At 62.4% G+C, this 15,137-nt stretch overlaps 1 protein-coding gene across 1 annotated transcript in view; it reads left to right on the top strand.

The window, feature by feature from the left end:
* The first annotated feature begins 6,248 nt into the window (after positions 1-6,248).
* MYO15A (myosin XVA) overlaps positions 6,249-15,137 on the top strand; it is a 57,447-nt gene continuing 48,558 nt past the window's right edge. The window contains exons 1-7 of the mRNA XM_036296416.1: positions 6,249-7,172; positions 7,257-10,032; positions 11,939-12,021; positions 12,631-12,694; positions 13,422-13,531; positions 13,829-13,903; positions 14,121-14,211. Coding sequence (XP_036152309.1) covers positions 6,403-7,172; positions 7,257-10,032; positions 11,939-12,021; positions 12,631-12,694; positions 13,422-13,531; positions 13,829-13,903; positions 14,121-14,211 — 3,969 coding nt within the window. The 5' untranslated portion in view covers positions 6,249-6,402. The remainder of the gene's footprint in view (positions 7,173-7,256; positions 10,033-11,938; positions 12,022-12,630; positions 12,695-13,421; positions 13,532-13,828; positions 13,904-14,120; positions 14,212-15,137) is intronic.

A 15,137-nucleotide genomic window follows, 5' to 3' on the forward strand; every position in this document is an offset into this window, starting at 1 on the left:
GGGTTCTGAATCCACCCGAGAAGGGGCAGCCCCAGTGGACTGGGGGCACTGCCTGGAGGCAAGTCTTGGCCCCAAAGACCAGAAAGGGTCTATGTGGGCAGCACGGCTGGCATGGATCAGTGGTTGAAACTGACCTATGAACCAGGAGGTCATGGTTCGATTCCTGGTCAGGGCACATGCCCGGGTTGCAGGCTCGATTCCTAGTGTGAGGCATGCCAGGCAGCTAATCAATTATTCTCTCATCATTGATGTTTCTATCCCTCGCTCTCTTTCCCTTCCTCTCAATAAAACATTTTTTTTAAAAAAAGAAAGGGTCATGTGGGCAGGCCCTGCTGCCAGCAGTCACCCAGCCCACCTCCCCAGAGCAGAGGGGAGCGCAGCCTGGAACCCCGACACCAGCAACAACCCCCGTGCACTTTGCTCCGGGCCAGGCACTCCGGTTTCTTTCTCAGGGCACTGAGCCCCACGTACAGGTGAGGAGCACCGAGGGCTGCATGGCTCGCTGTGGTCAGAGCCGGGCCTGACCTGGAGCTGAGCTGCCCGGCCACATCCTGGCTCTCAGCACCTTCTCTGAGTGCGTCTCTCACTGGAACAATGGGCATCGGCTGTAGGCCTCAGGCACGCCTGTTGGCCACTTGCAGATGCTAGCCTCTCAGTTGTTCTGGACAAACTCCGGGAGGCCAAGCACCCCTCCCCCCACTTGGGGCAGGCAGGGGGTGTGGCTGTGGAAGGTGCCCCTGGGCCCCAAATAGCCCGGCCTCCTCTCCCTCCTGTTTCCTCAGTGTCACACAGATGTGGAGGGCAGGGTTGGACCCTGCGTCCGGACATTCTCCTGGTTGCTGCTCTGAAGGACTGTTTCCACTCACTCTACTTTTAAATGTTACTTTTTTGTTTGTTCATTTGAATCAGAAATACACTCACATGTTTCAAAAATGAAGCCACAGAAAGGTTTATAACAAGATAACCACTCTCATCAATTTCTTGTGTATCTTTTCCAGTATTTCTACATATAAATAAGAGCAAATGTGAATTTATATATATGTATCTATATAAATATATCTTTATTTCATAGAGGAAGGGAGAGGGAAAGAGAGAAAAACATCAATGATGAGAGAGAATCATTGATTGGCTGTTCCCTGCACATCCCCCACTGGAGAGCAAGCCCACAACACAGGCATGTGCCCTTGACTGGAATCAAACCTGGGACCCACAGGCTGACGCTCTATCCACTGAGCCAAACCAGCTAGGACTGAATTTATATTTTTTATGCACACGTGCACACACACTTCTTACAAAAAGACATGCCTTGGTATATATCATAGCACACTGCGAGCAGATCCTGGGCACCCTCCCCCTCAGAACAGACTGACCTTTACGACTAAAGCACAGGCTCTGCACTGTGGCTGTGCACAGCGCACTGCGAGCGCGCCGTGGGGTCCACGTCCATAGAGCTGGGTGAGCAGGCCATTCCCTCTGTGCACAGGCTCCTAGGATACATTCCCAGCAATGGGCTCCTCCCTCCTCCCTTGTTCCATCTTTATTGAGATTCTAGAGGCCCGGTGCACAAAATTCATGCATGGATAGGGTCCCTAGGCCTGGCTGGCAATCAAGGCCAATCTGTGGGGCAACTGGTAAGGCGATCGGGGGGGGTGGGGGGGGCACCTGCTGCTGCCAGTTGCTTTCCTCTGTGGGGTGACCAGTGGGGTGATCGGGGGGCCCCCGCTGGCACCCGCCTTGGCTGGCCTGGGGCCTGCAGGCTGGGGGCAACTTCTGCATTGAGCGTCTGCTCCCTGGTGGTCAGTGCACATCATAGTGACAGGTTGATTTGCATATTAGGCTTTTATTATATAGGACTAGAGACCTGGTGCACAACATCCGTGCACTGGGGAGGTGGGCCCTCAGCCCAGGCTGTGCCCTCTCACAGTCCTGGACCACTTGGGGGAGCAGGCCTAAGCTGCCAGCGGACATCCCCCAAGGGGTCCTTAGCACTGCCTGGGGGCTAGAGAGGCTCCTGCCACCACCACTGCGCTCCCCAGTCCTGAGCCCGCTTCTGGCTGAGTGGCACTCCCTGACTACCAGGGGGCAGCTCCTGTGTTGAGCATCTGCCCCCTGGTGGTCAGTGCATATTATAGCGACCCATCTTTCTGCCATTCAGTCGATTTGCATATTAGGGTCTTATATAGGACTAGAGGCCCGTTGCATGAAGAGATTCATGCAATAGGCCTTCCCTTCCCCTGGCTGCTGGCACCGGTTTTCCTCCAGCACGTGGGACCCAGGCCTTCACTCCAGCAGGAGCCTTCAGTCTTCGTGGTTCCAGATGGAGCCTTCAGTCTTCGCTCCACCACTTCGCCCCTGCGTATGCAAATTAACCGCCATCTTTGTTGGGTTAATTTGCATACTCTCCTGATTGGTGAGCATAGTGTGGGGATGGTCAATTTACATATTTGTCTATTATTAGGTAAGACTAGAGGCCCGGTGCACAAAAATTTGTGCACTCGGGGGTAGGGGGTCCCTCAGCCCGGCCTGTGCCCTCTCGCAGTCTGGGACCCCTTGAGGTGACCACTTGCTGGCTTAGGCCTGCTCCCCAGGGGATTGGGCCTAAGATGGCAATCAGACATCCCTCTGGCAGCCCGGCAGCCCTCGGGGGATGTCCATTTGCCAGCGGGGAGCAGACCTAAGCTGCAGTCAGACATCCTTAGTGCTGCTGAGGAGGCAGGAGAGGCTCCCACCACCACTGCTGTACTGGCAGCCATCAGCATGGCTTGTGGCTGAGCAGAGCTCCTCCCTTGTGAGAGTGCCCTGACCACCAGAGGGCAGCTCCTGCATTGAGAGTCTGCCCCCTAGTGGTCAGTGTGTGTCATAGTGACCAGTCATTCCCAGTCTTTCTGCTGTTAGGGTCAGTTTGCATATTACCCTTTTACTATATAGGATAGAGGCCTGGTGCACGGGTGGGAGCGGCTGGTTTGCCCTGAAGGGTGATCTGGATCAGGGTGGGGGTCCCGCTTGGGTGCCTGGCCAGCCTGGATGATGGGCTGATGGCTGTTTGCAGCTGGTCACACCCCCTTCAGGGTGGGGGTCCCCACTGGGGTGCCTGGCCAGTCTGGGTGAGGGGCTGAGGATGATTTTCAGGCTGGCGGGCGACTGAAGCTCCCAGTCTCTTTTTTTAAATTCTGGGATTTATTTACCTTCTATAGCTGTCACTGGAGCTGAGAGCCGGCTCCAGCTCTGAGGCTGTGGTTGGCTGAAAGCAGGTATCTGGGTTTGTTTAGCTTCTATAATTGAAACATTGTTGCTTCTGGAGCTTAGAGCTGGGCCGCAGCAGGCGGGGAACCTTGGCTTCCTCCATCACTGGAGCAAGCAAGCCTCATGTTCGCTTCAGCTGCGTGGCTGCCAGCCGCCATCTTTGTTGGTAGTTAATTTGCATATCCTGCCGATTAGCCAATGGGGAGTGTTAGCGGAGGTATGGTCAATTACCATGTTTGTCTATTACTAGATAGGATACTCCCATAGCACATGACTCACCACACAGAGTGTGCACGACACAGTCGTGCTGGCTGTTCACAGGCGCACACATGCCCTGTGACCACTGCAGTCCTTCCTCCCTGCAGCCCTCTCCTGTCAGGCTATCCCCTCATTCCGCCCTTGTCACTTACATAGTTGCTTCCAGTGGTCAGCTCTCTGTCCTCAGCTAACCTGACCCATGTGCCCCTTTGCTGCAGCTGCCCTGCCCTCTTCTTCAGCCATTCATCTCTTTGAGCCACACAGTGCAGCCCTGGCCAGTTTGGATCAGTGAATAGTGAAGTGACCCTGGAGTTAAGAGCTGCAGGAGGAGAGGGAGGGGCCTCGGGTTCAATTCCGGTCAAGGGCACATACCTCAATTGCAGGCTCCATCCCCAGCCCGGGCCAGGGCGCACGCGGGAGGCAACCAATTGATGTGTCTCTCATATCCATGTTCTCTCTCTGTCTCTCGCCCTCCCGTCCACTCCCCTTAAAAATCAAGGGGAAAACAAGTCCTCGATGAGGCTGAACAACAGTGCGGGCCCAGGGCTCATTCCTCAGCCTGGGCTCCACCTGCACCTGTTCGCCGTGTCATCCTCCTGACTGCGGCTTCCCCACCAGCGAGGTGCCACTGACTCTCTAATTGGTGTCATCAGCCTTGATTTCTGTACTCCACCCCTCCCTCACCCCCAGCAGTGCCTAACAGACATCTGAAACCAAGCATCCAAAGCTGACGTGGGTCTCTCCTATTAGCTATGGCCTCTCCGTCTTCCCCTTTGTTGATTACGGAGACCTCGGGGGCACCTATGAGTCCCCAGTAAATCCTGTAGGCTCTGCCTGCATATATGCTAGCACTTCCCTCCACCTCCACTGCCCCAGCCCGGTCTGGGCCCATGGCAGCCCAGAAGGATCCTGTGAAGATTGAGGTCCAATCGCATCCCTTCTCTCCACAACGTCATGGCTCCAGCCTCACTCGCAGTCAGGCCAAGTCCTTGCTGGGGCCCACCAAGCCCTGTACATCTGCCCCAGCTTCTACTCCACCTTCCACCTTCCCCCTGACTGCACTCCAGTCCCCTGGCCTCACCGTTCCTCCATCACCTCAGGACCATCCACTTCCCCCGCCCCCTCGCCCCTCCCTCCCCTCCTGCAGCTCTTAACTCCAGGGTCACCTCCCAGCGAGTGGTCCCCGACCTATTCGCTGTTGCACACACCTGCTTCCCGCCCCTCCCCTGCTTCATTTCAATCCTAGCACTTATCACCACTTGACCAATCACATCTCTTGCTCATTTTCCTTGTTTGTGATTACCACCATCCACACTGACCCCACAAGGGTTGGGTTTTTATGTCTTGTTCTTAGCTGTAAGCCCAGTAAGATAGAGCCTGGTGTGTAGCAGGCTTTCAACAAATACTTCTGAATGAGTCAATGAATGAGTGACCAGGCAAATGTGTGCTGGCTTAGGGCCTGAGGGTCAGGGTAGGGCTAACTGAGGAGCCCAGCTTCCCTCCCCCATGATGGCCAAGGACACAAGAGACTAGCAAGGAAGGTGGCTTTGGAACCACCCAAGGCCTGGGTCCAAGACCAGTTCTACCCTCCCCAGCTGGCTGACCTTGAACAAGTCACATGACCTGTCAGAGACCGTTTTCTTATCTGGAGAATGGAGATGATAGTTTCCCACCCAGGGGCCTATTGCGAGAAATGCATGAGATAGTAGTGGCCTAGGCTCAATTTGAAAGCCGGCTCCAGGAGGGGCAGGGTGGCTGCTGGCATCTCTGGGCTCAGACAGAATGCCCCCCTACCCTCTGTTTTCCCTCCAGTGGGAAGCATCCACAGCCCAGAGCTAGGCAGAATGGCAGCAGAGGAGGAGATGATGGGGGAGTGGACGCCCCTCAAAATCTCACACTGCAGGAGGCCCAGCGTTTTGCATGAGCCCCACCCTGCAAGCCACCTGATTGCTCTAGTTTCTATCAACTTCCCTACTGCTCCCTGGGGGTTGCCTGCAGCAGGTGCCAGCAGCCCCTGGCATGACCCTACCCAGCAGCTCCATCAGGTCTTGCTTCCTCCTCGTGAAGGCCACAGGGCACAGCTTATTACTCCCATCCTATGGATGAAGAAAGTGAGGCCCAGCGAGGGTGAAGGGCTGTCCAGAGCCACACAGCCAGTCAACGACAGAGCTGGGGCCAGAGCCAGGCCTGACCCACCCTGTTTCTGCTCCCTCAGCCCCCTGACATGTGCCTCAAAGGCTCTGCTGGAGTCCCACGGAGATGCCCACCTTGTCCTGCCTTCTGAGCCCACAGCCTCACTCTCCCCAGTGCATTATTCATGCTCCCAGAGCCAGCCAGCTCCAGTTACACGGACCAAAGCCCTGGGCACCTGCGCCGCCTCCCCTCCTCCCCTTCCCAGGACATGGAGGGTCCAAGGCTCCTCTCCAAGCAACTGGGTGGGTCTGAGCACCCCACTCTGGCTCAGGAGATGCAGCTCGGCCCCCACCGACTCCTCATGTGCTGGTAGTTAGGGCGCGCTGCCCCTCTCTGGGGCTGGGTCACCCAGGCGCTCCCTTCGGGGGGCTGAGCCAGTGGAGGCCCCGGAGGGGGTGGCCGTGTCAGCAGGGGGTCTTCATCGCGCCTTCAGGCCAAGATGGCCTGCCCCAGCGCAGGCCTCCCGGCTCCGGGTAAACAACACCCACGCACTTTCCACCACCGCTCGAGGGTGAAACCCAAGGCGGAGGCTCAAGGAGATGAATTATGGATCCGCCTCCTGGGAACTGTCCCTCCCAGGCCACCAGGCCAGTCCGAGGTGCAGCGCCCAGGCCGCTCTGCAGCCGCGGCGGGAGGCCCAGCAGGACCCCGTCTCCAAGCCCCTGAACTTGGACACCGGCCCCGGCTGGTGGGGAGCAGGCCGCCACCATGGCCGACGAGGAGAAGAAAGCCAAGAAGAAGAAGAAGAAGGGGCAGGAGCCGGAGAAGCCCAAACGGAGCCTGAAGGGGACCTCCCGGCTGTTCATGGGCTTCCGTGACCGCACGCCCAAGATCTCCAAGAAGGGCCAGTTCCGCAGCGCGTCCGCCTTCTTCTGGGGCCTGCACACCGGCCCGCAGAAGACCAAGCGCAAGAGGAAGGCGCGCACGGTGCTGCAGTCCACGTCCAAGCTCATGACGCAGATGCGCATGGGCAAGAAGAAGCGCGCCATGCGGGGCAAGAAGCCGTCCTTCATGGTCATCCGCTTCCCCGGCCGCCGGGGCTACGGTCGCCTCCGGCCCCGGGCGCAGTCGCTCAGCAAGGCCTCCACGGCCATCAACTGGCTCACCAAGCGGTTCCTCATCAAGAAGGCCGAGGAGTCGGGCAGCGAGCAGGCCGCGGTGGACGCCTGGCTGAGCCGCTCGGGCTCCCACGTGGGCTCCCGCAAGCTGCCCTTCCCCTCGGGCGCCGAGATCCTGCGGCCGGGGGGCCGCCTGCGGAGGTTCCCGCGCAGCCGCAGCATCTACGCGTCGGGGGACCCCGTGGGCTTCCTGCCCTTCGAGGACGAGGCCCCGTTCCGGCACGCGGGCTCCCGCAGGTCGCTGTACGGGCTGGAGGGCTTCCAGGACCTGGGCGAGTACTACGACTACCACCGCGAGGGCGACGCCTACTACGACCAGCGGTCGCTCTCCCAGTACGAGGAGCAGGACCCGGGCCTGGCCCCCTATGGCCCCCCCTACGGCCCCTACGGCGCCTACGACCCCTACAGCCCCTACGACCCCTACGGCGCCTACAGCCCCTACAGCGCCTACGGTCCCTACAGCCCCGCCTGGCCGCCGTATGGAGACCACGCGCCCGGGTACCCGCCCGAGGACCCCTACGACCACTACCCCCTGGACTACTACGGCGGCCCCTACTACCCCACGTCTGCCTACGGCTACAGTTACGGCTACGAGGATCACGAGCCCCCCTACGCGCCCCCAGGGGGGTACGCGTCTCCCTACAGCTACTACGACAGCGAGCCGTACCCGCAGGGCTACTACCTGGACCCCTTTGCCCCTTTCGATGCGCCATACCTGCCCTATGACCTCCCGTACGATGTCCCCTCCTGGGAGCCCTACGGGGTGCCCTATGAGGCCCCCTATGGCCTCCCCTACGCCGAAGGCATCTATGGTGGCGGGGACCAGGCCATATACCCCCCCGAAGTGCCCTATCTGTATCCGGAGGAGCCGGCCTTTGCATACCCGTGGGTGCCACCACCCATCATGTCACCCCACAACCCCTACGCCCACCCCATGGATGACATCGCGGAGCTGGAGGAGCCGGAGGAGGCGGCCGGGGAGCGGCAGGGCACCTCCTTCCGCCTGCCCAGCTCCAGCTTCTTTGAACAGCAAGGCATGGACAAGCCCGCCAGGTCCAAGCTCTCCCTCATCCGCAGGTTCCGCCTCTTCCCGCGGCCCCAGGTGAAGCTGTTCGGGAAGGAGAAGCTGGAGGTGCCCCTGCCCCCCTCCTTGGACATTCCCCTACCCTTGGGGGAGGAGGAGGAGGAGGACGAAGAAGAGGTGCCCCCGGTGCGCACCGGGCCCTACACCCACCCCTTCTGGGGCTTCCTCACGCCGCGCCAACGCAACCTGCAGCGGGCCCTGTCGGCCTTCGGCGCCCACCGTGCCCACCGCGGCCTGGGCTTCGGCCCCGAGCTCGGGCCCCCGCGCCCGGCCACCTCGCTGGCGCGCTTCCTCAAGAAGACGCTGTCGGAGAAGAAGCCGGTCCCGCGGCTCGGCGGCAGCCAGAAGGCCCGGCGCGGCGGCCCGGCCGTCCGGGAGGCGGCCTACAAGCGCTTCGGCTACAAGCTGGCGGGCATGGACCCCGACCGGCCCAACACGCCCATCATGCTGCGCCGGACGCAGGCCCGCGCGCGCCCCCCCAGCGCCCCGCCCCGCGCCCCGCCCGCGCCCGCGCCCGCGCCCGCCCACTGGAGCGCGCTGCTCGCCCCGCCCGCGCCCCGCGCCCCCAGCCCCGCGCCCGCGCCGCCCGCGCCCTTGTCCCCCGCGCTCTCGGGCGGGCCCCGGCTCGCCTCGCCCTACGGCTCGCTCCGCCGCCACCCGCCGCCCTGGGCCGCGCCGGCGCACGTGCCGCTCCCCCCGCAGGCCGCCTGGTGGGCCTTCGCGGAGCCCCCTCCCGTGAGCCCCGAGGTGCCTCTCGACCTGCTGGCCTTCCCTGGACCCCGGCCCTCGTTCCGGGGCTCCCGCCGGCGAGGGGCCACCTTCAGCTTCCCCGGGACCTCTCCCCCGGCGTCTCGGAGGCAGGCCTGGCCCCCGCTGCCCTCTCCGCAGCCGTCGCTCCGGAGCCTGCCCGGCCTGGGCTACCGCTCCCCCTTGGGGCCTGCGTCCCCCCAGCCCTCCATGCGGGCCGGCCCCTTCCAGCCCACCTTCTCGCCCCTGCCCCGCCGCCCCCGATCGCTGCGGGAGCCCCTGTCCCCGCGCCGCGTCTCCCGGCGGCTGGGCCCCCCGCCGTCGCCCTTTCCCTCTCCTCTGCTGGGCCCCAGCCGGCGTGGCTCGCTCAACCTGCCTTCGCGCTTCCCGCACACGTGGCGCCGCCTCAGCGAGCCGCCCACCCGGGCCGTGAAGCCCAGGGTGCGCCCGCCCTTCCGGAGGTCCCTGGGCCCGCGCTCGTGGCCGGCGGCAGTGGCTGCGGCTGCGGCCGCCGCGGAGCTCCAGGAGAGCCGGCAGGAATCCGAGGACTCAGAAGTCCCCTGGACAGTGCCCCCTCTGGTCCCCAGCTGGGACGTGGACATGCCTCCGCCCCAGCGCCCATCCTCGCCTTGGCCAGGACGGGCAGGCAGCCGCCGGGGCTTCTCCAGGCCACCGCCTATACCCGAGAACCCCTTTCTCCAGCACCTGGGCCCCGGGCCATCCCGGGACTCCCCGCTGGAGGACGCAGACCCTGCCGTGACTGGCGTCTTCCTGGGGAGACACCATGACCCGGGGCCTGGAGAGCTCACCAAATCGGCCAGCCCCAGCCCTGAGAAGCCCAAAGAAGAGGCCTCCCCGAGGAATCCCCGGCCACTAGCAGAGCCTGAGCCCCCAAGCCCAGAGCCCCCCCAGAGCTCTCCCCCAGAGCAGAAGGTGCTAAGGCTCAGCCTCTCCCACCCTCTGGCCGCACGCGATAGGATGAGGGCCACCTGGCCACCATGGCGCCGCTGGGGAACACTGCCCAGTGCCCCAGCCCCCTTGAAGCCCACTGGTGCCCCAGGGCCCCTGCCCAGGGCAGGTGAGCGGCACCAGGCAGGTCCTGGGCGTCTTGCTGTTGTCCTGCCTCGGGTACAAAAATCAAGCTCTTCCCAGCACGCTGGTCCTGCCACCCTGCAGCCCCCCACCCAGCTGACCAAGGACCCAGAACCCAGCCTCAAGCCCAGAGCCTGGAGTCTGCTCTGGGCCTCTCTCTGGCTGCCAGCGGGGACCCACCGGCCCTGGCCACAAGCACCTGCCTGCCCGGCTTCCTGCTGCCTGGGCCCCGAAGCTGCCCTTCTGCCCCACGGGGGCCCCTGGGAAGAGGTTGGCCCCAAAAGCTGGTGGAACAAGGTATGGGGGCACAGGTCAGAGGGAGGCTTGGGGATTCTGTCCTGGGGAACAGGGCCCTTGTGAGCGGCTGCCTCGGCCTCAGGACCCATCTGTAACTTGGGGAGAACAGCCCCGGGCTTCCCAAGCCTCTGGAGCCCCGAACAAGGGGTGCCCAGAGCAGACAGGCACCGGGCAGAGGCACCGGAAGCACCTTCCAAGTCCCTGTGGGGAAGGGATCTTGTCCTCGCCATCCCCAGCTGCCCCCAGAGATCTGGGCTAAGGACAGAACTGCAGGACTTGTCTGCCCACCCTGACCCACCCACATTCCCATTCATACTGTTCCTCTCGCTTCCGCCCGACCCTCCCTCCTATTGGAGTCCTCGCTCTCTCTGGGGTTCCTGCATAAGGGCAGTTTCTGGGCTGCGGGATTCTAGACTATCTGAGGTGAGGGCTCAGGAACCAAACTGCCAGCCCCTTCACTGCACAGGGGATCACACAGGGGGTCAGGGCTGGCAGAGCCAGTGTGCCTCTCCAGTCTGGCCCCCGGTAGGGTGAGGGGCAGGCAGTTTTCTGAGGGGTGCCAAGCCCAGGCCTGGCTGCCATGCTCATGCTGGAATGTGAGCCCAGTGGCCCGTCAGCGAAGGGGGAGTGGTCACCGGAGCCTCCCCCGGGACGCCTGAGGCGGGCGGGACACGTAGGGGCAGCAGGCGGTTTTCAACCTATGCAGACCGGTGCCCGTGGAGCGGGCAGCCAGCGAGCCCAGCCATGGCAACCGGGGCGGCCTGGCTGCTGGGGGGACCGTGGCCCCGGCGGCGGGTGCCCAGAGCCGTGTGGGCCACAGCGTTGCGGGAGCGGGCCACTGGGCGCCCTGGGGTGAGGGGCAAGGATGCCTGGGCCCTCCTCACCCTCGAATACGTGAGTGGCTAAATTATTCAGGGTTTGCGGCCACTGGCACACATGGGCAGGCTGGTGGGCGGGAGGCCAGGGCCCAGGGTGATACTCCCCGTGGCCTACTTAGCACAGAGGTCCCCTTTCTGGTGTCCCCTTTCCTCGCCTGCTTAGGGAGGGGCGTGGGCCAGGCCGGGGAGGCTGGAAAGACAAGGCGCACGTGTGTGCTCTCAGTCACGTGGGTCACATGCATGCATGTGTGCCTGGGTGTACCACAGCCAAACAAGGAAAGCGTGTGTGCGTGTGCGTGCGCGCGCGCGTGCACCAAGGTCTAAGCAGCTGTGGCATCCGTGGGGTCCCGCGTATGCACATAGTCAGGCACAGTGGAGACCTTCAGCCCAAAGGTGGCATCGGGACTTTTGTCTCCAGACCCCAGGTGTGGGGACAGCCCAGGTGTCCATGCACATGGGAATGTGGACATTGAGAGCATGTGCCTCCAGCCAGGCAACACAGGCCTTCACACATGTCAGTAGGCATCTTGCAAGACCCAGGTGTTCATGGGAGTTGTGTGACCTGTAAATGCCGTTGCGTGTAGGTCTGTGCGTGTGGGTCTTCGTGTTTGCCCAGCCTGGGCACTGGGCATGTGCAGGGGCAGCAGTGGTCCCCAGTCTCTGCAGACTGGTGCCCGTGGAGTCTTGGCCTTCCTGGAGGCCCCATGCACCAAGATACAGATGTTCAAGTTGTCACTTGGGGTCCAACCTGAAAGGGGTGTCCGCATTGGGAGAGCTCCCGGCAAGGCAGTGGGAGCAGGGCCCACGGGCAGGACTTGGGGGCACACGGGACCACACGGGCAGAGGGCAGCCGTGTGTCCCTGACGGGCTCCACAGCCCCTGGCATTCCAAGACAAGGAGGCCCCCAGGACCCAGCTGGCTGTACTTAGGGCTCCTCCTTCACAACAGGAGCAGGTCCCAGTTGTGTCCACGCCAGGGGGCCACGCATGGGCCCCTCCCACCGGTGACCAGAGGACTCTCTCTCGTAGATGCACTCCATCCGCAACCTGCCGTCCACGCGGTTCCTGGAGCAGCACCGGGAGGACGGTGTGGAGGACATGACGCAGCTGGAGTGAGTGGTTGGATGGCAGTCGGTGAGGGGGCCTCGGGGGGTCGCCACACTCCCAGCTGGAGCACCCCCTCTTACCAGGGGTGCCTCTCATCTCCTGGAACGTGTTCAGAGCCTGTTTTCTCATCTGCAAAGTGAGAGCCATACAGTGTCACAAAAGCCAGATGCTAGCACAGCTCTGCCATCAGATGGGCCTGGGCTCAATCCCAGCCCCACCACTTAGCAGCTACAGGACCGTGGGCGAACCACTTCACCGCTCTGTGCCTCAGTTTCTCATCTGTAAGACGGGGGTGGGGGTGGGACGGCTATGGTTGTGAGTGTGCTGGTGCATTGGAGGTGCCCAAAGCGTAAGGGCTGTGCTGGTCCGTATCATTATCCAATTATGATGACTCAGCCCTCACATCTGCTACCTAAGAGCATCGCCAACCCAGTGAGTGAGGTAGGGCCAGTGCTAGTAATCATACCCATTGGACAGATGAAGAAACTGAGGCGCAGAGGTTAAGTAACTTCCCAAGGCTTCATGGTTGGTTAGTGTCAGAGATGAGACTTTTTGGCCAAGGCCCTGCACTGGGGGACAGTGGGCCCTGACTGCCCTTCTTCCTGCTTTCCCAGAGACCTCCAGGAGACCACTGTGCTGTCCAACCTCAAGACCAGATTTGAACGGAACCTCATTTACGTGAGTTGTGGGGTGGCTCTGCCCTGGGCTCGGGTCTGGCCGGCAGCTGATTCCTTGTCTCCTGGGGCCTGGTGGGTAGTATAGATGTCTCCTGCTGGGCCCCAGACTAGTGGCCGCTGGCTTCACCTCTGAGGTGTCTGCTATTTGAGCAAAACTGACTAGACCCTGGGGCCCTGACCTCCAAGGTCCTACGCGTAGAGTCTTAGAGTGGTGGGTGCCAGGGGCAGCGACCTGGAGACAGGAAGCCCAACGACAAGGCTCCCAGAGTCCTGGAGTCCAAGGCCCGGGTCCCAGGAGGGGCTGCCAAGGGGAAGATGGGAGCAGAGTGGCAGAACGGAGCCCCAAGCCACAGCGCAGGCAGCGGGGTCACCAGGAGGCCAGATACCTCCGAGCGCCCTGCACTCCCAGCCCCTGCCTCTCCAGGCAGTGGAGGTTGGCCTTACGGCGAGGCGCAGCGCCAGGAGGTAGGCCGCAGCTAACAGCCTCCTTGCAGAACCATGACTGGGGCTTCATGCTCGGCCCCTCCCAGCCTCAGCCTGGGACAGTGCTGGGAATCCCACTGCCAGAGCGAAGGACCCAGCAAGCTCTTAGAGGGCCCAAGCTTCGAACACTGAGGTTAGGCAGCCAGACATTTGTCCCCATGGGCACGGATCCAGGCTTCCAGGGGCCGGGAGGGACACAGGGCTGCGAGGAGCCACGGGCACTGAGGCCGCTGTCTGCACAGCAGACCTACATCGGCAGCATCCTGGTGTCGGTGAACCCTTACCGGATGTTCGGAATCTACGGGCTGGAGCAGGTGCACCAGTACAGTGGGCGGGCCCTGGGAGAGAACCCCCCGTGAGTACATCCTGGACTGGGCTCTCCCGGGTCTCTCTCTGAGCTTGGTGAGCTCGGGCTGCCCCTCAGCCGGCGGTCCGGGCTGACGGCAGTCGGCAGCTTAGCCCACGCTATTTCCCCCCGAGCCTGGCCATAGCCCTGCTGGGCTGGAGGCCACTGTGGCTCAGCCCTCGGGGGTGGGGTCAGGGGGCGGATATTTCCTCAAGGATGGGGGTGGAGCAGGCTTGGCTGGACAGAGATGCTGCCCCACCTGCCCTCTGGGAGGTTTGGAAGCACCCCTTCCCCCTGTCTCTCCAGGCATCTCTTTGCAATTGCAAATCTCGCCTTCGCCAAAATGCTCGATGCCAAACAGAACCAGTGCATAATTATCAGGTGAGCAGCATCATTGCGAGGTGAGCAGCAGGCCAGGCTGAGGGCCTTTGTGCATGTGTGGAGGGGACATATGGGGGCTGCTGTGGGGCCGGGGGAGGGGGCCACTCGGCTCCTCTGGGCAGCCAGCCCGCCCATGTCCTCTGTGTATGGCGGCAGCATGGGAGCCGGGAGAGGCCGTGAGCCGGCTGCAGCTCACTCTGCCCCTTTACCTGGTCAGTGGCGAGAGCGGCTCTGGAAAAACTGAGGCCACAAAGCTGATCCTACGCTACCTGGCCTCCATAAACCAAAAACGGGGCATCATGCAGCAGGTAAGTCCGCCTGTCTTCCTAGGGTCCTCAGCTAAGCACCCCTTGTGCTCCCCAAAAGATGAGATTTCTTGGCTCCACTTGGAGGTTGGGGAGGCTGAGCCCAGGGTCGCACCGAGAGTTCTCTTAGGACTTGGGGCTCTCTCTCCCCTCCCAGGGAGCACCTGTGGGGGAGCCCTCCTGGGCCCGGCTAGGGTAGAGGCCATGTGGGCAAGGGGAGTCACCCTCCTCCCTCTGCCTGGCCTCACCTTCCTGCTGTGGCACCTGGTCAGTAGTGAAGAGGCAGGAGAGGCCTGAGTGTGGGGCGGCCGTGGGGGCGGGGCCAGTAGGTGTTGGGGCGCTGAGGAGGCCTGCAGGGTTGGCGGTCTGCTCAGAGTGCAAGTCCTCAGAACCGGAGGATGTGGGAGGCTCCGGAGGACCTACTGTGTGCGGGGCCTGAGCGAGGTCTGGCGAGGCAGCAGCAGCAGCACAGACTGACTCATGTTCCCACCTCGTGGGAATGTCATGCCAGTGGAGGAGACAGAAAAATAATACACAGGTGATAAGCGTGGAGAAAGAAGCAGGGAGGAGGCTGGGACTTGGGGGGGGGAGGGGAGTTATAATTTGGAGTGTGGTAATCAGGGCAGGCCCTAGTGAGAGGAGGGAGTGGGCCCTGAGGGCCCTGAGGGGAGGAGCAGGCAGGCAGAGAAGCAAGTGCAAAGGCCCTGGGGCATGCAGGTCTGGTGTGCTCAGGACACAGCGTGGCAGCATGGAGTCCAGCTGAGGGAGGGCGGTGGCTCAGGCCAAGGAAGTAGACCCCAGGGCAGTTCAGAGGCCAGCCGGTGACTTCCTGACTCCCAGACTAAGGGACAGTACAGGCCACAGACAAGGCTGTAATAGAGGGCGCAGCCTAAGGGCCACCCCAGGCATTTGGCCTGAGCCACAGGCAG

The sequence above is a fragment of the Myotis myotis genome, unplaced genomic scaffold (genome assembly GCF_014108235.1).
Source record: "Myotis myotis isolate mMyoMyo1 unplaced genomic scaffold, mMyoMyo1.p scaffold_m19_p_29, whole genome shotgun sequence".
Lineage (NCBI taxonomy): Eukaryota > Metazoa > Chordata > Mammalia > Chiroptera > Vespertilionidae > Myotis > Myotis myotis.